The sequence below is a fragment of the Perognathus longimembris genome, chromosome 25, assembly GCF_023159225.1.
Source record: "Perognathus longimembris pacificus isolate PPM17 chromosome 25, ASM2315922v1, whole genome shotgun sequence".
In the NCBI taxonomy this organism is placed as follows: Eukaryota; Metazoa; Chordata; class Mammalia; order Rodentia; family Heteromyidae; genus Perognathus; species Perognathus longimembris.
Window position 1 is genome coordinate 17,125,043 of NC_063185.1, and position 22,685 is coordinate 17,147,727.

At 49.5% G+C, this 22,685-nt stretch overlaps 2 protein-coding genes and 2 non-coding genes across 6 annotated transcripts; 1 reads left to right on the forward strand and 3 right to left on the reverse strand.

The window, feature by feature from the left end:
• Positions 1-467: 467 nt before the first annotated feature.
• Rack1 (receptor for activated C kinase 1) lies at positions 468-5,067 on the reverse strand. Its single transcript, XM_048333974.1, has 8 exons — positions 4,828-5,067; positions 4,009-4,180; positions 3,063-3,210; positions 2,748-2,843; positions 1,941-2,051; positions 1,113-1,253; positions 813-923; positions 468-579 (listed from the first exon to the last, which is right to left on the reverse strand). Exons 1-8 carry the CDS (start codon positions 4,934-4,936, stop codon positions 514-516), a joined length of 954 nt encoding a protein of 317 aa, XP_048189931.1. The 5' UTR covers positions 4,937-5,067; the 3' UTR covers positions 468-513.
• LOC125342260 lies at positions 3,514-3,589 on the reverse strand. The gene has a single exon (XR_007209196.1). It is a non-coding gene; the product is annotated as a small nucleolar RNA SNORD96 family (small nucleolar RNA).
• On the reverse strand, positions 4,597-4,664 carry LOC125342261. Its single transcript, XR_007209197.1, has one exon. It is a non-coding gene; the product is annotated as a small nucleolar RNA SNORD95 (small nucleolar RNA).
• Positions 5,068-6,173: 1,106 nt separating the features above from the next.
• Positions 6,174-13,515, forward strand: Mrpl22 (mitochondrial ribosomal protein L22). Of its 3 annotated transcripts, XM_048333976.1 has the most exons (8): positions 6,205-6,222; positions 6,255-6,318; positions 6,398-6,446; positions 8,817-8,952; positions 9,542-9,607; positions 11,560-11,637; positions 12,569-12,638; positions 13,245-13,515. In XM_048333976.1, exons 2-8 carry the CDS (start codon positions 6,291-6,293, stop codon positions 13,454-13,456), a joined length of 639 nt encoding a protein of 212 aa, XP_048189933.1. In that variant the 5' UTR covers positions 6,205-6,222; positions 6,255-6,290; the 3' UTR covers positions 13,457-13,515. The 3 variants fall into 3 exon arrangements, with proteins under 3 accessions (XP_048189932.1, XP_048189933.1, XP_048189934.1); XM_048333975.1 differs by having other exon boundaries at positions 6,174-6,318; XM_048333977.1 differs by lacking the exons at positions 6,205-6,222; positions 6,255-6,318; positions 6,398-6,446 and having other exon boundaries at positions 8,829-8,956.
• The last annotated feature ends 9,170 nt before the right edge of the window (positions 13,516-22,685 follow it).

Below are 22,685 nucleotides of genomic sequence, written 5' to 3' on the forward strand. Positions count from 1 at the left end.
GCTCATGTCCACAAAAACTAGCAGTGCTCAAAACATACCAGGGACCTATCAATTATGGATTTACCAAAAAGGTATGGGGAGACCATCTAGTAAAATTAACAAGCAGCTGAGGCTAGGCTTCTGGATGGAGTTATTAGGCTCCAATTTGGCCCTTTTGTCCTGGATGGCCCTAAAGCTTGAATGATGCTCTTTTTCTTCAGCAGAACCCAAGATCTGCTGTTTGCTGAAGCAACCATTGAGGCCTCTGGGAAATTCCTGGGGTGAGGTGATTCCCTTACAGAGGCCATGGACAGACGCGCAGGGTCCTACAATCCAGTGGCAGCCCCCAGACTTGGACAGGAGTCTTATCTAAAATGTGGGCAGCACCATGGTGGTATGTTTGGCAGGCCACAGCAGGGTCTGCCGGCAATGCAGATGAGGTAGATGACGAGGGGTCCTTAATGCCGCTAAGGAGATAGAGACTGAAGCCAGTTTTAGAAAGCCAGTTTATTTCTAGAGCTCTGTCCAGAGTTTCTAGCGGGTGCCTATGGTTACCTGCCACACCCGTACCAGGTTGTCAGTGTAGCCAGCAAACAGAGTCTGTAAAGGAGAAACAGTTGCAACAGTCAGTCCAGAACAATCACTAACGGCAGCACCAAGCAAAGACTGCCCTGCCCTTCCAACTAGAGGATTCTTTACTCCCAGAGGACCAGCTGGAGATGAGTATTAACTGGAGGTTAGTAACCATCCCCCTCTTAGATCACATGCCTCATGATCTAGCTAGCCTTTTTGTCACCTGGCATGAGTATCTTGATGAAGACTAGTCCACTTACCTGGCCATCAGCAGACCAGGCTAACGAGGTGCACTGGGGCGGCTCTGCCTTGCTGCTGGTGCTGATAACTTCTTGTTTGAGTTCATCTACAATGATCTTGCCTTCTAAGTCCTAGGAACAGATTGAAAGCTACAATTAGTGACACATTTCTGTGTCATTGATACAACAGTTCCTCCTAAAAAGCCCTCATTCTTGGTAGGGCATTGTCCTCTAGGAGGCAAGGGGTCAAACGGCAGCCAACTCTGCCTTGGTGGTGTCCTGCCAGGAGCTTGGTCGGTCTGCACCGTGGCCCATACCCACCCAGATCTTGATGCTGGGTCCTGTGGCAGCGCACAGCCAGTAGCGGTTGGGGCTGAAGCACAGGGCGTTGATGATGTCCCCGCCGTCTAGTGTGTACAGGTGCTTGCCTTCATTGAGATCCCACAGCATGGCCTGGCCATCCTGAGCAGACAGGAAACGAGAATGAGGGGAAAGTCATCTCTTTCACATGTCCAATCATCTTCCCCCAGTACAACAGGCTTCCTGAAAGCCAGTGACGAATCCATCCACATTCATTCACCCAAGCTTCTCCTTTTTTGTACACCTCACTGACCAGGTAAGTATGTGGGACTAAGCCTATTGGGCCAGCTATGTGGCTGAAATGGCTTAGTGCTGAAGTCAACCCCCAGTACATCCTGCCAAACCTTTAACTTATGTTAAAAAAAACAACAAAAACACCCATAGGATGCTGGTCAGGCACTGGTGGCACACAACTATAACCCTAGCCACTTGGGCCGAGACCAGAGGAACCTGGTTTCAAGCCAGGCCTGGCAGACTCATCTCCAAATAACCAGCTAAAAGCCAAGGTGGAGGTATGGCTCAAGTGGTGAGCAAAATGAAGGGCAGTCCCCCAATATGTATTGACACAAGCCACAGGACTCTATTCATTTCATCTATTGATTTAAGCCCAGTTTACATAGACACTATGTGTCTTGGGGTAGACCTCAGGTGACACACCCAGTGTTCAAACTCCAAACTAAGTGATGCTTTTACAACTCTCGGAACAAACTTATTTTTTAACTTTTACACTCTGAAGCCAGACACTTTTCTTTCTAGTTACTCCCCACTGAGATGCCTCGCCCCCAATACCTTGCCTCCTGAAGCACAGAGAGAACCATCTGGAGAGACAGTCACAGTGTTCAGGTAGCCGGTGTGGCCAATGTGATTGGTCTTCAGCTTACAGTTAGCCAGATTCCATACCTACAAAGAGAAGGGGACCATGGGCCAGAATTTAGCTCTGAACTAGGCAGGAATAAAGAGTCTAGATCTGGGGACGTGGCCTAGTGGTAGAGCACCTGCTTAGCATGCACAGAGCCCTGGGTTCAATTCCTCAGAACCACATAAACAGAAGTGGTGCTGTGGCTCAAGAGGTAGAGTGCTAGCCTTGAGCAAAGGAAGCTCAGGGACAGTTCCTAGGCGGAGTGCAAGCCCCAGGACTTGAAAAAAAAACCTGCAGGACGTTTAAGAACTCCGGAGCTGGGTGTGGCATGCTTGTGAATTCCCAGTGCCCAGGAGGTTGAAGTAGAAGGACCACCAACTTGAGGCCAGCCCAAGCTAAGGTGCCGAGTTATCCACCAGTACAAAAACTGCACCAAAGACTGCAGTGGACTTCTCACACTTCTAATCCTAGACCTCAAACTACTCAACAGCAAAGCAGAAGTGGAGAACTTGTAGACTTGAACCAAAAAGCCAAGTGACAGTTCAAGCCCCAGTACTGGAATAAAATAGATGTTAAATGCTGCGAGATAATTTACAAGGCATCTAGCATATAAAAACTACTTCAGATCAAATACCAGCAAGAGAAAAATGCCCAGTCAACCTAACATCCTTGGCCGTTGGAGGGGTGATGAGCGCTTTGGCTGAAAGAGCCCTACCACACCCTTGCCTGTGGCTCACCTTGACCAGCTTGTCCCAGCCACAGGAGACGATGATAGGGTTGCTGCTGTTAGGTGAGAACCGGACACAGGACACCCACTCAGAGTGGCTCTCATCCTACAAGGTCAGAAAGGAAACAGTTCTGACCCTCCCAGATCCCCACCATCCGCAGTGTTGGCAGCACTCAATTCATGTCCTCAGAACAAACGCAATCCAACTCTTAAGCCCAACAGAACCCCCTGAGATTCCAGACACGACACGCAGGCACCACAGGTCAAAGTGAAGCACCACAGGTCAAAGTGAAGAGTGCCACACACATGCTCTGTCACAAGTTACCTGGACTGTGTATTTGCAGACACCCAGGGTATTCCACAACTTGATGGTTTTGTCTCGGGATCCAGAGACAATCTGCCGGTTGTCAGAGGAGAAGGCCACGCTCAGCACGTCCTTGGTATGGCCTACAAATCGTCTTGTGGTGGTGCCCCTGAGGGGAAGAACTTGGTCACTATCCTTGACAGGATTCATTCTCCCATACATCTCTCTTGACCCTGTCCTAGCCCCAATAGGCTGCATCAGAGAAAAAACCTGGGGGTTGGGAGCCCTGGGTTTGATTCCTCAGTACCACATATATAGAAAAAGCCGAAAGTAGTGCTGTGGCTCAAGCGGTAGAGTGCTAGCCTGGAGCAAAAAGAAGCCAGGGACAGTGCTCAGGCCCCAGGGCTGGCAAAAACAATACAGAGCCTGGATTACAGGAAGCCTGGTAAGCCTTTTGCTGAATGTGCCAGAGAATCCATTCAGAATTGCAGGACATGTCCTCATTCCCTTGAGATTGGTTGACCATGTCTTTTGTCATCACCAGGATCCTCTAGCATACCCACTCCAACACCCAGGACAGCTCTAAAGATTAGACATGTTTGAACTACCACACCAGCAAAAATATCCAACTACATCAACTCTTAGAGGTGGGCGTTAGTTACACACATCTGTCATCCCAGGAGGATGAGATGTGGAGCTGGCAACTGGAGCTAGCCTAGGCATCTAAGTCCTTAAGACAGATCGAGGTTAACCAGCAAAAACTTGGAAATGGGAGGTGAAGCTCAGGGCCCCAAACTCAAGCCGCAGAACCACTACCAAATAGCAATTGCCACTAGCTAACTAGGTCAAGCTGAAGCTTTCTGTAGTTGTTCTCCGCTTTATCCTCCATTGGGACCAGCCCCCACCCCCATGGCATCTACTTCCTTTCTGCCCAGCTTTTCCCTAAGGCCCCAGAGTAGCTACTTGCGTTGTGAGATCCCACAGGCGCAGGGTTCCATCCCAGGAGCCTGAGAGGGCAAACTGGCCATCCGAGGAGATGACCACATCGCTGACAAAGTGCGAGTGACCCCGCAGAGCACGCTGTGGGATGCCGTAGTTGGTCTCATCCCTGGTCAGCTTCCACATGATTATGGTCTTGTCTGAAAAGGGAGATTAAAAAATAAGAGAGAGAAAAAAAGCGAGGAACCCTTAAGACCCATGTGACTTGTTAAGTTAATCAGGGAATGTAACTCCAACTATCCGGCAGAAGGCACGAAGCGGACCTTGCGCCCTGGCCATGTAACACAGTAAGCCTGCGTGAAATGAGCGACCGAGGGACCGGTAACTACCTCGAGCCGGTAACGGCCAAATACTCAAAATGTGTCCCGCTCCACAAATCTGACATTGTCACACACGCGCCTACTTTTCAAAGTCCTAAAGCGCAGAGGCGCCAGAAGCCTGTAAACGCCATTAGCTGCCGGGGAAGAGAACGCGTGGTGGACGGGACGGGGAGGTACGCGTCCCACGGCCCCTCCAGAGACCACCGGCCCCCTCCCCCGAGCGCGGGACCAGGCGGCAGCTCAGAAACAGCCTCTGGGTTTCAGCACGGGCTCTCAGATGGCATGTTGGAATCATCACCGCTCCGCCCGGTCTGCAGACCCCGGTGCGTCCCCGCCGCCCCTCGGGAAGGTGGCCTTCCACGACGCCTTCCCCGCCCTTCCCCAGCTGGCGCGGCGGGACCACGGCGCAGGCTCCGACCCAGGGGGTCGCGACCCCACGGCCCCACGGCCCGCGCCTCATCCCGTACCTCGAGAGGCCGACAGGATCATGTCCGGGAACTGCGGGGTGGTGGCGATCTGCGTTACCCAGCCGTTGTGGCCCTTGAGGGTGCCACGGAGGGTCATCTGTTCAGTCATGACGGCGGCGGGTGAGGGGGTCGCCGCGGCGACGAGGATGGCAGCGGATGGTCGAGAGAGACCAAGAGCGCGGCCGCTCCTTCCGCGGCCCGGCGGGGAAAAAGAGCGAGCCGTCCACACCGGAACCGGAAATACCCGCCCGCCTGGGCAAGAGGGCGGCCCCCACGACTCCCTACTCAAGATGGCGGCGCCCTGGAAGCGAAGGGAACGTGGTGGGATCGCTTATTCTGCCAGCCACCCTCACTTGGGAGCGCATTACAAACGTACCCCGATCGGACCCTCGCTTGGGAAGACGATTCGGGCGGTGACTAGAGCATGGGGTTAGAGAGGCGACGTACCCGCGCGACTACATAGAGACGGCGGGGCGGGACGAGCCGGGGCGCCGCCCCTTCCGCCTGGAGCACCGCCCCTTCCGCCCTGCCGCTTCCTCTCGGCCCCGCGGCGGGTGACGTGTTGGGATGCTAGTTTTCAGATCCCTACTGTACTGTGTAGTCTAGGGCCTTTTGCCAGTCGAGGCCAGATCCTTGCCTGGTACTCGGGAGGGTGGGGCAAGGCCAGCCCGAGCCATAGGTGGTGAGATGCGATCCTCTCTTTAAAAAGAAAGCCCCACGGACTGCCGGGAGCAGAAGGGAAGTGCTGCCCGAGGTCGGTCCTCGGTGTGCTGTCGGCGACACGAAGGACTTCAGGCAGGATTCAGGCAGGGGAGGGTTACACGGCAGAACTCCCCGAATGGAGCGAAAACAAGCCGTTCGACCACCCTGATCGCTCCCAGGCCTCACAGCGCCGAGAGGGGGCTCCGAATCCGGAGCGGGACTCGTGTGTTGGAATTTCCGGTGGCTGTCCACCCCACAGTCAGCCTGGCCGGTCAGAGAGTGCGACGTTGCGGCATCCCAGCCCCCCAGCGCCACTTATCTATCGTGCGCGCGCGTGTGTGCATTGCCATGGAGTAGGTTTCCCCCCCTTAGTCAAAGTCAGCGCTGCGCTAATCGAGCCCCTTGCGTCTTTCCGGAAGTTAATTTGGCCCGGGCTTTAGCGAGCCAATCACAGGGCGGTATCTCGGAAAGAGGGGGCGTGGCCGAGTCGAGGCCCCGCCTTTCCGGGCGGGGCTACGGCGCGCGCCGAGGCCCAGTGCGCAGCGCGCGTTCCCGTGCGCCCGGCGTTCGTCCCGGGCCTCCTCGCCTGAAGGGGGCAGCAGGGACGCTGGGCGCCGCGCGTTCGCCGGAACGGTTCCGGGGGTGCCCGAACCCCTGCCCTGACCGGTCGGCGTTCCGTCCTCGCCCAGCGGGGTCAGACTGGTGGCGTGTCCTCCCCACCCGAGCCCGCCCGGCGCTGCACCGGCGTCCCGGAGAGGAAGATGGCGGCCGCCGTGCTGGGCGCGCTGGGTGAGGATGGCGGCGGGGCGGCGGGGCGGAGGGGCGGCGGGACGCGGGGCGTCTGGGGTCACCGGTGTGGACGTTGCAGGCGCTGCGTGGATGCGGAACCTGAGGAGCCGAGCGACTCCGGCCTCGGGGTGAGTCTCCCCTCACCCCCCCCAGAACTCCTGGGGTCCCGGGCCAACCCGACCCCCTTCGGCCCGGTCACTGCTGCCCCGCCGCTGCCTTGCCTTGCACCCCCAGGGCGGGTGTGTGCGTGTGCACGTGTGTGTGCAGGGCCTCTCGGGGGTCCACATTATGCATTACACCCCCAGGGAGGGTGTGTGTGTGTGTGTGTGTGTGTGCGCGCGTGAGCGAGAGAGACAGACAGACAGACATACACCCTGTCCTGTAGCCCAGGCTGGCAGGCATCGACCTTGCTTATCCTCGGGCCTGCTAGTGCTGGGATTACAGATTTGCCCCACCACGCCCACTTAGTTAAATACGTTTTCTGCGCCGTCCTCTCTGACCCTTCTGGATGTGATTGGACTTTTTTTTAAACCTTCAAATGTAGGCGAACAACTTTTCTTTCCTTCCTTTCTTTCCTTTTGTTTTTGGCCGGTCCTGGGCCTCGAACTCGGGGCCTGGTCGCTGTCCCTGAGCTGCTCGCTGCTCAAGCTGCTCATCGAGCCGTAGCGCCACTTCCGGCTTTTTTTTTTTTCTGAGTAGTTTATTTGGAGATAAGAGCCCCATGGACTTTTCTGTCCTGGCTGGCTTCCAGAATCACGATCCACAGATCTCAGCCTCCTGAGTAGCTAGGGTTACAGGCGTGATCTACCGGTGCTTGGCCAACGTTTCTAGTTAACCTGTGGTTATGCATGTGTGCAGATGGGTAGTAAGTCTAAGGCCTCATCCACAACTGTGCTTTTACATTGGGCTTACAGGTGTTACCTACTTCTGACATCTGAAGCAGTAAGCATTTCTATACTCACTTTTTTTTTTTTTGGCAAATGGAAATTGAAGCCCTCCAAACACAGCATAACTCTACTCAAGGCCAGTTTTGAAATTTTGTACTGTACCATTCAATTAGCCCCAGGGCAATGTGAATTCTTCAAGGTTAGAAACACTAGTTAGGGCTGCCAAGGAACCTGCCCTCTCTCTTTGTTCCTTGTCTACAGTTCATATTGATATTTAGAGATTGATTATCTGGTACTCCTCCCACCCCCCATACTGGGGTTTTAACTCCGGGCCTTGAGCTTGCTCAGCTAGTGTTCTATCACATGAGCCATGCCACCAACCTGACATTTTGTTGTTGTTTTTATTAGCTAACTGGAATAGGAGTTGTTCAGACTTTTCTGCCCAGGCTGGCTTTAGCTAGGATCCTCCAGCTGCTCTCAGCCTCTGGAGTAGCAGGCTTGAGCCACCAATGCCAGGCTTTACCTGGTGCTGGAATACAAAGGGTGTTGGGCTAGTGTCCGGTGGCTCCACATCTGTTTTCTTCCTCAAAAGGTCATCAGAAGTCACCTCCAAAATCCTCTACTGTTTTCTGTACTTTAATTTTGTGTGGTTTTATATTGACCTTGCAGTTGTTTTGTGTATTTGTCATGCTTATTCAGAGAAGTCGGGCAGTGCTACAGATTAGGCCAGGGGTTCACTATTTCTTCTTTAAAGTCTTTAGGGCTTAGCTGAGTTACAGTAGAAAGGATGAAAGGTTTGTGTATTACAAGAGAAGAAAGGAAAGTGTGTCTATGTTAAAATGTACAGTAGTGGGGGCTGGGGATATGGCCTAGTGGCGAGAGAGCTTGCCTCATTTACATGAGGCCTTAGGTTCGATTCCCCAGCACCACATATACAGAAAACGGCCAGAAGTGGTGCTGTGGCTCAAGTGGCAGAGTGCTAGCCTTGAGCAAAAAGGAAGCCAGGGACAGTACTCAGGCCCTGAGTCCAAGGCCCAGGACTGGCCAAAAAAAAAAAAAAAGTACAGTAGTGGAAAGTCATATATTTGATCCCTTGGATTTTTTTTTTTGGGGGGGGGGGTGGCAGTACTAGGGATTGAACTCAGGGTGTCTTGCTGGCCGGGCAGCAGCTCTACCATTGGAGTCATGCCTCCCATCCTGAAACTCATATATGTAAACACTGATTTAAGTCATTCTTGCTAGCTTGTCATGCTCCATTTTCAAGAACTCATCAGCAAGCCTATGGAGTCAAAACTCAGCATGTCCCAAACTGTTTAGCTTAGATTTAGAGTTAAGGCCCCTTTACCGAGGATGCTGGGTAAAGGTTAGTGCACCCGTTGATCTGTCAGGCCAAAGGATCTTGGGTTAATATGTTTGCCACTAGACACACATGAGTCATTAACTTTTCATTCTTCACTTGCAATAAACTGGCCCTTGGTCGTGTTTTGGGTAAAGGTATTCCCTTTGAACGAATACTTCTAGACGATTCCTTTGTGATCCTCACATTATTTCCATCAAAGTGGAGCTAGCACCTAAACCGTGAACAGGGTTTCGGTTTCTGCTTTTCCGCAGGCTTCTGTCGCCTCTCAGTGCCGGGCTGCAGTCGGATATCCACACAAGTGCTTCTCTCGACATTTCCCGAAGATGGGAGAAGAAGAATAAAATTGTCTATCCTCCGCAACTTCCTGGAGAGCCTCGCAGACCGGCAGTAGGTTTGTGGGTAGAACTAACGCCCTTAGTTTTGGCAGGAGCTCTTATTTATTTAGTTTTTTGTTTGTTTTTTTTAATGGGGGAGGGTGCTGAATTGGCCTGGGTTGCTGTGCCTCAGCTCTTCTGCTCAAGGCTGGAGCTCTACCACCTGAGCCACACAGCTCCAGTCCCCGTGGCGACTGTTTTAAATAGAAGATAAAGCCTAACCAGCTAAATGCCCTTAAGATACCTTCTTCTAAATCCTTTTCCTATTCCTGCGGATAGAAATGTTGCACATGTTGGCACAAATTAGTCGTTTCATGGTTTCTGTTTCTTCCTTAGTAAACTTTTAACATAGTAAGACTTAAAAAAAATGGGACATTGGGGCTGGAGATATGACTCAGAAGGTAAGTGCTGGCTAGTGAGCAAAAGTGTCACGTATTGAGTTTGAGTCCCAGACCAAACGTAACAACGAAACTTACAAGGGGGGAAAAAGTCTCCAGATGTTTCATAGTTTTTTTATGTGGCAGCATTTTCATTAGGAGTTTTGGTAAGCCTACTGAAATTTGCTTCCCTCCCTCTCCCCCCCCCATCCTTTTTATTTTAAGGAAATCTACCACTGTCGAAGACAAATTAAATACAGCAAAGACAAGATGTGGTATCTGGCAAAATTGGTAAGCTGAAATGATTTATTATATAGTTTTTACAAAAAGTTATAAGTTGCCCCAGAATTAAGACCATGAAAACATATTCTTCTTGAATGGGAGAAAAGTAAAATGTAGTTTTGTGCTCAGATAATGACTGGGGGTCATCAGAAGAGTATTTCCTTACAGAAAGATGTTTTTTTTTTTTTTCAAATTTTTATTATCAAACTGATATACAGAGAGGTTACAGTTTCATACATTAGGCATTGGATACATTACTTGTACTGTTTGTTACCTCATCCCTCGTACCCCACCCCCACCCCAGAAAGATGTTTTTCCTTAGTTTTTAACCACTAAGAAACAAAGTCAGATGGGAAAGATAGGTTTGCTTATTTTTTTAAACTCAGAACCTCACTCTCTTTTTGCTCAAGGCTGTCGCTCTACCATTTGAGCCACAGCTCCACTTCTGGCTTTTTGGTGGTTAACTGGAGATAAGAATCTCACGGGGGCTGGGGATATGGCCTAGTGGCAAGAGTGCACACCTCGTATACAAGAAGCCCTGGGTTCGATTCCCCAGCACCACATATACAGAAAACGGCCAGAAGTGGCGCTGTGGCTCAAGTGGCAGAGTGCTAGCCTTGAGCAAAAGGAAGCCAGGGACAGTGCTCAGGCCCTGAGTCCAAGGCCCAGGACTGGCAAAAAAAAAAAAAAAAAAAAAAGAATCTCACGGGCCTAACTTCCTGGGTTGGCTTTGAGTCATGCTCCTCAGATTTTAGCCTCCTGGGTAGCTAGGATTACAGGCGTGAGCCACTGGCACCTGGTGAGAGATAGATGCTTAAAAGAGTAATCAGAGTGTTGCTGTGGTTCAAGTGGTAGAGTGCTAGCCTTGAGCAAAAGAAGGTCAGGGGACAGTGCCCAGGCCCTGAGTTCAAGTCCCAGTAATCAGGGGTCTGCCTGTATCCAAAAACTCTAGAAGGGTTACTTCTCTGTAAAGGTTAATTCAACCTATTTTAAAGGCTTTATTTTTTCCCCCTAGAAAGTGATGTTAATAGATGAAGAGAGAGAAAAGCAGGAGACATAAATGGGCTTCATGTATTCTACAAGAAGAGGTGCCTTTAGTATTAGTGTGCTTGTTGCTAGCCTATGGTAGTTCTTTGTCATGTTTGTACTCTTTAAATACTATTGAAATTATTCTAGGCTAGGAATGTGGCCTACTGGTAGAGTGCTTGTCTTGTATACATGGAGCCCTGGGTTCAATTCTCCAGCACCATATATATAGAAAAGGCCAGAAGTGGCACTGTGGCCCAAGTGGCAGAGTGCTAGCCTTGAGCAAAAAGGGACAGTGCTCAGGCCCTGAGTTTAAGCTCCAGAACTGCCAAAGGGAGGGAATAATTATATTAGGGTTTATGGGTAAAATGTTTTATTAAAACTTACTATTATTATTATTTATTTATTTTTTGTGCCAATAGTAGGGCTTGAACTCAGGGCCTGGGCAGTTTTCCCATAGCTTTTTCACTCAAGGCTGCTACTTCTGGCTTTTTTCTTGTTAATTGGAGACATGAGTCTCATGCTTCCCTGCCTGGGCTGGCTTGAAACCACGATCCTCAGATCTCAGCCTCCTGCGTAGCGAGGGTTACAGGCGTGAGCTAGTGACTCACAGCAAAATAGTTTTTTTACCTTACGTTACATTGCACCTTACAAAAGTATTTTTTACATTACATTAGTTAATACAGGGGAAGACTTCACTGTTACAATTTCCACACATGTTTATAATGTTTTTCAATTGGGTGTTAACCCAAAATGTTTGATTTTTAATTTAAAGAGGATAGTATCTCGTGAACCTTGGTGTTTTCTGCTTGGGTTTAATTCATTGCTTCCATAAATGACCTCAGATTGTGGAAGAGCTTTACTTTCCATTGGTGGAGGTGATTTGGGGATGAATGTGTTTATTCACTCTTCTGTGTGCCAACCTTTAATTCTAGATACGAGGAATGTCTATTGACCAGGCTCTGGCCCAGTTGGAATTCAGTGATAAAAAGGGCGCTCAAATAATTAAAGAGGTAAGCTCCTAAGACTTGGGGGTTGAGAGAGACAGGTATAGGCAGCTGTCTTGCAAGTGTTAGTAAGCTCAGCCTGAGTCCTGAATTTGATATCTTTTGGTGGTAATATATGTTGTGCCTTAGCAATTGCTATTTGAGAAGGAAGCTCGTGGAATCCCTTTCAGAACTTTTATCATTTGACAGTCTCTTTTAAAAGTGACTATAAGGGCTGGGGATATGGCCTAGTGGCAAGAGAGCTTGCCTCCTATATATGAGGTCCTGGGTTCAATTCCCCAGCACCAGTGGCAGAGTGCTAGCCTTGAGCAAAAGGAAGCCAGGGACAGTGCTCAGGCCCTGAGTTCAAGGCCCAGGACTGGCCAAAAAAAAAAAAAAAAGTGACTATAAGATGGGCTCACACCTGTCATCCTAGCTACTCAGGAGGCTGAGATCTGAGGAGAGGATCTCAGTTTGAAGCCAGCCAGTAGAGAAAAGTTTATGAGACTCTGATCTCTATTAACCTCCAGAAAAGCCAAGAGTGGAAGAATGCTAACCTTGAACAAGAAAGCTCAGGGACAGGCACCCAGGCTCTGAGTTCAAACCTCAGGGCTGGCACACACAAAAAATGTAACTGTAAAATGGAGGCATGTGATTAGAAATATTAGAGAGGGGCTGGGGATGTGGCTTAGCTGTAAAGCACTTGCCTAGCATGCATGAAGCCCTGGGTTCCATTCCTTCAGCACCACATACACAGAAAAGGCCAGAAGTGGCGCTCTGGCTCAAGTGGCAGAGTGCTAGCCTTGAGCAAAATAAGCTCAGGGACGGTGCCCAGGCCCTGAGTTCAAGCCCTAGGACTAGGGGAAAAAAGTTACAGGGATCACATGGGATGAGCTGCTTACTTCTGTTGCAGTTGGACAGCAGCCTCATGTGAATGTCACTCTTGTCCTTGCTTAAGGTTCTCCTAGAAGCACAGGACATGGCGGTGAGAGAGCACAACGTGGAATACAGATCCAATTTATACGTCGGTAAGGTCGTTCGTGTCCTCATGTAACAGTGGTCTTTGACATCTGACTACTTAGGACTGGTCTCGCAAGGGGAAGTTGCTGGCCAGTGGCTTATTACTTTGGCCTTCCTTTTGTCTGTGGTGATCTGTCATGAGTGGTCATGGTTGTGATATTTTTATTCTTGCCCTTTTCTGTAACGAGATGGAGAGGGAAGTAAAGGAAAGGTCTGGCCAGTAATTATCAGGTAAATGGATTCCAACAATGGTAATTGGTTTTGTTTCTGGTCTTGAGGCTTGAACTCAGGACCTGGGCTCTGTCCCTGGCTTCTTTTTGCTCACGGCTAGCACTCTCCCACTTGAGCCACAGCGCCGCTTCTGGTGCCATTCTCAACCTGTCAGCGTCCCGAGGAGCTAGCATCCCAGGCATGAGCCGCGGCACCTGGCTGGAGTTCATAACTGAGTCCCGATTTCACTCAGCCCTCAGTGTGACTACGTCACTACCACCTTTCCCTTACTATCACAGATGTTCAAAGCACCTCAGCCTCGAGAGGGAAAGGCTTCTCCGGGCTTGCAGTTTGGAGGTTCTGGCTGATGGTTGATTCTCTCCCTCCCCCCACTCCCCCCGCAGCTGCGTCCACCTCAGGGAGAGGCCAGTGCCTGAAACGAATCCGCTACCACGGCAGAGGGCGCTGCGGCATCATGGAGAAGGTGTACTGCCATTACTTTGTGAAGCTGGTGGAGGGGCCCCCGCCCCCTCCCGAGGCGCCCAAGACCGCCCTCTCCCACGCCCAGGAGTACATCCAGCAGCTTCGAAACCGCACCATCATCCACACCCTGTGACACGCTCAGACGCGCACCGGATATACTTGTAAAAATAAAAGTTAAAGAGAAACACTTTCCACGATGTGTCGTTGAATATCTGACTTGGGGCATATTAACTTGAGTTTTATGTGAGTAGCGTATAAGGCTTTGTCCATCTCGAGTCCCTGGTGTGTGAGAGGGTGAAACTTTAGGCATTGGAACAGGCTTGAGTGCAGCAGGCCTTTTAATACCTTGTGAAGGGAATGTAAGCTTTCTTACTGTTGTCCTGACAATGGTAGCTTTGATATACAGGCCTGATGGACGAGAAGCTTGTCCTAATTTCATTTTTCTCTTGGCACCAGGCGAACTGTGGTGGAGGGGAACGTGGCTTCATGGGGTTTTCAGTGCAAAAGTTTTAAGGCATGTGGCTCTGGTTTTCCTTTGACTATTGGCATAGACTGCTTGTGTGAGGCATTTTCTTTTTGTTGTTTTAGCAGTAACTTGACATCAGGAGTTACTAGATATCCTAATCTAAAATTCTAAAAGCGATTTAACTTTGAGAGCTTTCTCCTAGTTAAGTGAAGCCTGTCTTATGTCTCTCCACCCTCCACAGAAATTTTCTGTTATTTGTGTATCTTCTTCAGGATTGGTTTAAATTTTAAGGTGAATTCGACCGATGGAGAACTTAAGCCAACCTCAGCACTGCATTCTAAAATAAGGCAGTAGGTGGCGCTATCCACCTCTTATTAAGAGGGCTTAACACTGCTGAGTCCCACTGAGAGACTTTTTTCTTTTTTGTTTGGTTTTGGGTTTTTTTTTTGCCAGTCCTGGGGCTTGAACTCAAGGCCTGAGCACTATCCCTGGCGTCTTTTTGCTCAAGGGTAGTACTCTGCCACTTGAGCCACAGCACCACTTCCAGCTTTTTTCTATATTTGTGGTGCTGAGGAATCGAACCCAGGGCTTCATGTATATGAAGCGAGCACTTTACCACTAAGCCATATTCCTAGCCCCCTGATAGACCTTTTCATTGACAAGAAGCACTTGGTGCTCAGCCCTAGTCTGATGTGTCTAAAGCAGAGTGGTCCAGTTCCAGTGATTCTGACTTAGAGGGCCTTGTGAAGGGCTAGTTCTGTAGACCTGTGTAACACACAAGCACCTCCAGGTACTCTGCCGAAGATGATGACACTCCTAGATGACGCATGAAGCAGAAGGAAGGGTGTACTTTGAGAGGAATGTGTTAATTCGGCGGTAGACAGATCTACCTACAAGCTTATTTGCCAAGCACTGTGCTAGTTATGTAATTCTTCACAAAAATTAAGACTTGTTTTGCCACATTACAGAGCAAGAAATACAAAATTGAAATCGCTCTCACAGAACCACATAGCATGAAAAGAGTGGCATTATGGTTTAACTGGTTCTGCATTTCTAACGAACAGAACATTTGTGTGTGTGTGTGTGTGTGTCTCTTCAACTGATCCATTTTTGTGGGTTAAAAGGCTTCAGGAAGGAATAAGCCAGACTTTAGGTTAGGTTCTTTTTGGGGCCTGAGCTGTTGTAGTTTGAAACACTCCTTAAGAAAGAAGGCCCTTCCCTTGCCGGCTTGCATTTCATTCGTGTAGCAAACAGGTCAGTGTTCTTTGACGTCAGCTTTCTGGATCGCTGGGAGAGCCAGGTGTGGTGGCGTACACCTGTACTACCAGCATTGGGGAGCCGAGGTACGGAGATGGAGAGCTTGGGCAACATAGTGACACCTAGTCTCAAGAAGAAAAATATGCTTAAGAAATGGAAATTTCTGAATCCAGCTCTCAGACCAAGCCAACAAAAACATCTGGGATGGGGAGACAGGTCCTCTTTATTACCCCGGCGATTTCCGTGTTGGAGGATCCATTGGTTCCAAAGACCTCTGCTCTCTTTCGGCATAATGTTTCCTGACTCTCGGCCTCAGAGATTCGACGCCCTTAGGTATGAAATAAGCCAGGGGATGGCGTGAACATTTTATAAAGGAAGATACTGGAAACTTTTCAAAGAAGGTAAGAAAAAAAAAACAACTGACCTTGAACTTTTTTTTGTTTTTTTTGCCAGTCCTGGGCCTTGAACTCAGGGCCTGAGCACTGTCCCTGGCTTTTTTTTGCTTGCTCAAGGCTAGCACTCTGCCACTTGAGCCTCAGTACCACTTCTGGCCGTTTTCTGTATATGTGGTGCTGGAGAATTGAACCCAGGGCCTCATGTCTATGAGGTAAGCGCTCTTGCCACTAGGCCATATCCTCAGTAGGATTTTTCTTACAGCATAAACATTAAGGACCTTTTCTTTCCTCCTCAAGGTCTGGTTAGGCTCACACCTGCAATTCTAACTACCCAGGAGTATGAGATCTGAGAATCAAGGTTCGAAGCTACCCCGGGCGGACAAATCCAAGAGTCTCTTATCCCCAGTTAAGCAGCCAAAAGTCAGAAATGGAGGTGAAGCTCAAGTGGTAAGGTGCCAGCCTTGAGTGAAAAAGCTGAGGGAGAATAGGAGGGGCCTGAAGTCCAGCCTCAGTCCTGGCATAAAAAAGGTCTCTGTGTGCTGTGGGGTGCAGTGTGGGGGGTGTGGTATTTCTGGAGCTAGCTGAAATGCAGCAAACAGTGTACAAGGCTCAGCAGCTAAGACCCAAGGGGGAAAATGTGTGAAATGTACCACGAACATTAGAAAAAACAAACAAACAAAAAAAGGTGTGTTTCCTGGCTAGTGACAAAGAGCAGTGAGATGTTTTCCACCTATTTCATCTCTCCAGAGCAGTGCTAATAACAAGATTTTTTTTTTTAAACAGGAAATCGTTGTGGAGCAGGTGAACATTCAGAAAGTAGCTCAGGTGACATAACCATTTCTAGAAACGGACCCCCACTTTTTAAACCTCTGTCCCTGGTGGACTTGCCCAGGATCTGATTCCTATTTGAGAGAAGATCTGGTCTTTTTTTTCTTAAACTAGCCTACTGTGAGTTTTTTTTTTTAATGCCTCATTTAGATTATATCTGCGATGATAGTACCAATACTCTGAACAAGAGAGGAGATATTGATAAGTGAATTATACTTGGTGGTTAAATGATTTTTTTTTCCCCCGTTAGAGACGTGGCAAGACAGACTCCAGTAAGTAAACGCCCCTATAACCTTGGCTTAGCTCTTCCTTCCCTTCCCCTCTGCTCTGTGTGTGTGTGCATGCGTCGTGCGTGTGTCTGTGTGTGCGTGCACACCTGCAAGTGCACACTGAGGCTAAGAGGATGCAGATGCCGTGTTGCTGTTTTCTCCTTGTTCCCAGCGCATCCCGCCGGGTGGTTATTTTTCTTTTTGCCAGTCCTGGGGCTTGAACTCAGGGCCTGAGCACTGTCCCTGGCTTCTTTTTGCTCAAGGCTAACACTCTGCCACTTGAGCCACAGCGCCACTTCTGGCCGTTTTCTATATATGTGGTGCTGAGGAATCGAACCCAGGGCTTCATGTGTACGAGACGAGCACTTTACCACTAGGCCATATCCCCAGCCCCCCGGGGGGGGGGGTGCTTTATGACCGTTTGGTTCCTGGTGTGTTTTTAGGCTGGCCTCCAGCTGGCATTTCCACTGTAAAGTCACTGTGTTCTCTTGAGCATGAATGCATGTGTCGTGAGCATTTTGAGATCAGTTTTCCATTTGCTGGCGTCTCGGCGTTGATGGTTCCTGTTGACTGAGATGAAGACCACTGTCATGTGGCTAGATGGCTTTCTGATGGAGAGGTGGCTCCAGTAGGGGCACTCAGTGGCTCTCATGAAAAAGCGGAGTGAAGGCAGGAGGCCCTAAGTTCAAGCTCCAGCCCCAGCACAAACAATAGATGAAAAAAAGCCAAACCCAGAGTCCATGGAGGAGCAGACTCAGGGGGAGTGAGTGCGGGGGAGTTCCGGGCCGGGGAGGCTGGGAGCCGGGCTCCAGGTGCCATTCCGAGTGCCACGCGGAGAGTCAGAGGCAGCGCCTGGCTCTTGGCTGTAAACCGATTCGGTGTGGTCGCTGGGGAGTCAGCACCTGAGCAGGCAGGTGCGGGAGGCCTGGTGGAGGGGCATCCGAGACGGCAGGTGGGAAAGAACCAGGGTGGGAAGCAGACTGGCTGCTCATTGGCGGGGAGGTTGGGGCTGGAGTCGTGGGGTAGGAAGCGCAGTCGGGGTGGCTGTCCACGTGGCCGGCTCCAGCAGTGGGCTGGCGGGTCGCACACTGCGCTTAGGTGGCAACAGCAGAGGACAGCTAACCCGGGGGATTCATACGTCAGATTCTTAAGGTTTTCAAAAGCACATGACAGGGGCTGGGAATGTGGCCTAGTGGTAGAGCGCTCGCCTCGTATACATGAAGCCCTGGGTTCGATTCCCCAGCACCACAGATATAGAAAAGGCTGGGAGTGGCGCTGTGGCTCAAGTGGCAGAGTGCTAGCCTTGAGCAAAAAGAAGCCAGGAACAGTGCTCAGGCCCTGAGTTCAAGCCCCAGGACTGGCTAAAAAACAAACAAGCAAAAGTACATAACATGGAACATACCGTTTTAAACGTGTGTGTGTGTGCACATGCACATGTGCGTGCACTGCTCTTGGGCTTTGAACTCAGCGCTTGGGCACTCGCTGTCCCATGGCTCTTCCCCACTTGGATTTTGGAGAGCAGAGTCTCCTGGACTTTCCTGCCCTGGCTGGCTTCAAACTTCCATCCTCAGATCTCAGCCTCCCGACTCGCTGGGATTCCAGGCGGGAGTCGCTGGCGCCTGGCAGCGAGTGGCATTGTGCATCTTCCTACTCCTCATTGTGGCCTCAGCGGAGACCCATGAACAGTAACTAAATACGAGAGGCAAATCAAACTCGTCGCTCTAGGGATGAGTTCCTTTTCATTTCCTTGGAAGATACGTCTAGGGAACGTCAAATAGATTCCGTGCCTTTTAGAACAAATCAAAGACATTTTGTTTGTTTTTCTCTTTTTTAATTACAAAAGAAATGCACTTTTAAAATGTTTTCAAATTTCTCTCTGAGGTCCCTTTTATTCTTTGACTGCTTTCTGTCTAATGGGAAAAATAGAAACTAGTTTTCTGTGGTCGGTTATTCCTCAAAAACTGTCAATTTACCCTGAGCGGAATTGAAGGCAAAGTTGTTATTAAAATAAAAACAACTTTCATTTGAGCTGCTAATAAATGCCCAAATGCATGCACATTTCACTTATTGATTATCTCCTGCTGATAAAGACAAACACAAGCTCAGCAGGTGGAAAGGAAAGATTTAATTAGCTGAGAACTGAGCTGGAAGATCTACAGCACTCCGTTATCAAACAATTGTTATTCATAATTGGCTCTGTGAAATATCCCTGTAACTTGAGCCTTTTTCCACTTTAAAGAAACAAGAACAACAACAACCAACCAACTCCCTACATAGTGATTATGGCAAGCATATTGTTAGTACATTTTCCCCTGTGCATTTTACCAGCTCAAAAACTTGTGGTCCAGAATGAGCCTGCTCAGGCCATCAATGGGTCCATCCCCTGGAATGTTCTACGGTGGGTGTGGAAGGTCACAGAGTGGCAGGAGCACCCTCAGGAAACACGGGAGGCGGCTCTGGAGGGCAGAGAGGCCAGAGACGGCCACGGTTCCTTCGTGCCAGTTCTGCTCATTCTCCCCCTCTTTTGCCCTGTCCTGTTCGTGTGGGCGGTTTTCTCACTTGGAGTGAGGTGCAGAGACGTTGTACCCAGCGTGGGAGACGGTTGGGGTTTACAAAGCCACGGAGGAACCGTCGCACCTGTCATCCTCGGTACTCAGGACATTGAGATCTGAGGGTTACGGTTTGAAGCCATTCAGGGCAGACTAGTGCGTGAGACTCTCATCTCCAGTTCAAATCTGCAAGTGGAACTGTGGCTCAAGTGGCAGAGCACCAGTCTTCAGAAAAACAAGCAAACAACAACTCAGGGACAGTTACCAGGCCCTGAGTTCAAACCCCAGTACTGGTGTTTTTTATTTTTTAAGGCTTAGGGAATGTCTTTCTGGAACGCTTCGGTCAGGGTGACTGAGAAGTCCACCCTGAGCCTCTGCCGGAAGTTTCCCGTCTAAGAAAGTGTGGAAGGAAGACGATAAAAATGCGGAGGGAGGCAGGGAGAATGGAGGGATTGCTTGTGTCTGTGTCTCGATGATCATGATTGTAATTCCCCTTCTTGAAGAACACTGCTCAAGCCGCGGAAACAACTCTATTCTAATAAGCACTTGTTTATGAAACGCACAGTAATTGGATTGGAATGTGAGTTATTAAACTATACGTGGGGTGGCACTTCTCGCCAGGTGTTTAATGATTATGTTCAAACGCGTGGGGCTGGCCTGTCGGCAGGGATGCTAACACTCCTCGGGAGAAAATTAACTCGGGGTCAGCGGTGTGTGGAAGAGGTCCTGAGACGTCCCAGTGCCCATCTCCCTGCCTCTGCTTAGAGATGGGGTTCTGGAGACCCCGAGCGTGAAGGCACAGAGAGTCCACGCCTCCTTTATTTGTTTTCTTGTAGTGTGTTTGCATGTCTCATCTGGAAGAACACATGGCTTGGTTTCCTCTTGCTTGGACAGACTGGAAACCTGGCCCAGGTATTCGAGGAGAACTAGAGTCACCCAGTTCAAAATTAAACAACAACAACAACAAAAAAAAACGCCTGTGTCAGGCTTCTCAAAGCAAATTGAGAAGTAGTGAGCAGTGACCCCAAAGCTGGCTCTCCTAGGGATTGAATTCAACCCGTAGAGATTGAATTCTAACTTCTTTTTTTCTGCTGAGACTGTGCACATGTTTGAGCTAGTGATCATGTCATGGGGGCTTTTGGGTGCTGTGAAACTCTTGGGGTTGGGTCAGCTCTGTGTGTGTGTGTGTGTGTGTGTGTGTGTGCATATGAGTGTACGTGTGTGTCTTGTGTTACTGCATTGCAATAGAGTATTTCACAAAAGAGCTTTCTGGGGGCTCATGCCTGTAACACTAACTACTCAGGTGGCTGAGATCTGAGGATCATGGTTCGAAGCCCGCCCAGGCAGGAAAGTCCATGAAACTCTTATCTTCAATTAATCACGGAAAAAGCCAGGTGCTGTGATTCAAGTGGTAGAGCTCTAGTCTTGAGCAAATGGAGCTCAGGGACAGAGCCCAGGCCCACAGTTCTAGCCCCAGGACTAGGCTGACCACCTCCCTATGGGCCAGACACAGCTGTCAACTCTGAAAAGACCTAGAAAGAGAAAAAGAAATGTGGTGCTTTCTTTTACAGAAGTGGAGTCATTGCAAGATGAGATTTTAGCACGACCTTCTGTGTGACCTTGGATAAGTGATCTACACTTCCCGAGTTTCAGTTCTGAGGTCAGGAAAATGGAATAGTTTCATAGAGTCATTGGGAGGATTGAGAGGGAGAATAAATCACTCATGATTATAAATTATGGTGTTTGATCCATTTATAGTCCTTGGACTTGCTGGTAAAGAAGGATTTATGTTTCCAATTTTACTATTTATTTTCTCAGACTTGATGTAATTTTGCTTCTCTATATTTACTGTCTTGTGCTCAATAGAGATATTTTCTAGAGTAACGTTTAAATTCCCTTGTTTTTCCTTTTATTATCTTTCTGAATTTGTGTATATGTGTGTGTGTTTGTCTTGAAGATTAAGATCAACCTCTTTGTAACCATCTAGTTTGGATTCATATCAACTGAGGCTTCAAGTTCAGGCAGAGGCTGACATATAGCCAGGCAACTTTCTTTCTTTTTCTTTTTTTTGCCAGTCCTGGGCCTTGGACTCAGGGCTGAAGCGAGCGCTGTCCCTGGCTTCTTTTTACACAAGGCTAGCACTCTACCATTCGGGCCACAGCGCCACTTCAGCTTTTGCTGTCTATGTGGTGCCGAGGAATGGAACCCAGGGCTTCCTGCATGCTAGGCCAGCACTCTACCACGAAGCCACATTCCCAGCCCCAGCCAGGGGCCTTTCTAAATATGCAGAAATACACCAAAGCATTTCCCCAGCTGTCTGTGGACATCTAGTTTCTTGTTTTTCTCTTTCAGGCTTTTCGGTGAGCCTATTGATCGCCTGAAATGTCATCCACTACCCCAGGCCGCCAGGAGGTTCGACAACAATTGCTTTCCACAAGTGCCACGGGGGAATCCTGCTCAAACGGAATGAGTGCCAGCTCAGGCCGAAGAAAGACAAACTTTCAAGTGGAATCTTCTAGAGAACCTCCGGACCGGGGCATGATATTGACCGTTTTCTGGGTAGGAGGCATGCAGGGGCGTTGAAGGCGTGCCCTAGCTCCCTCCTGCCCCTGTCTGTAGTCACCTAGGAGTTGCTTTTCTTTCCACCACCATTGCAGGCTGATGGGTTTCAGGACTGGTGAGCTGGGGAAGAAGGAAGGAAATAGAGCAAGTCCAGAGGCAACAGGGACCACAAAGCTCCCTGGTCTCACTGAGAGCCATTCGCGTTTCCTGAGCAAATAATCTTCAGGTTGCTGCAAAGCATTTGGCTAATTTCTAGAGTTGGGAAAAAGTTGCTTTTTAAAAACATTGTTATTATAAAGATGATGTACAGGGCTGGGGATATGGCCTAGTGGCAAGAGTGCTGCTTCGTATACGTGAAGCCCTGGGTTCGATTCCCCAGCACCACATATACAGAAAACAACCAGAAGTGGTGCTGTGGCTCAGGTGGCAGAGTGCTAGCCTTGAGCAAGAAGAAGCCAGGGACAGTGCTCAGGCCCTGAGTCCAAGGCCCAGGACTGGCAAAAAAAGAAAAGAAAAGATGATATACAGAGGGGTCACAGTTATGTAAGTACATTTCCTTCCTTCCTTCCTTCCTTCCTTCCTTCCTTCCTTCCTTCCTTCCTTCCTTCCTTCCTTCCTTCCTGCCTTCCTTCCTTCCTTCCTTCCTTCCTTCCTTCCTTCCTTCCTTCCTTCCTTCCTTCCTTCCTCCCTTCCGTCCTTCCATCCCTCCTTCCCTCTCTTCCTCCCTCCCTCTCTTCTTCCCTCCTTCCCTCCCTCCCTCCCTCCCTTTCTCCCTCCCTCCCCCACCTCTCTCTCTGTCTGTCTCTGTCTCTGTCTCTGTCTCTGTCTCTGTCTCTGTCTCTCTCTCATCCTGGGCTTGGACTCAGGGCCTGGGCACTGTCCCTGAGCCTCTTTGTACTCAAGGACAGTGTTCTACTACTTGAGCCACGGCACCACTCGCGGTCTTTTCTGGGTAGTTTACTAGAGATAAGAATCTTACAGGAGCTGGGAATGTGGCCTAGTGGCGAGAGTGCTTGCCTTTGATTCGCCAGCACCA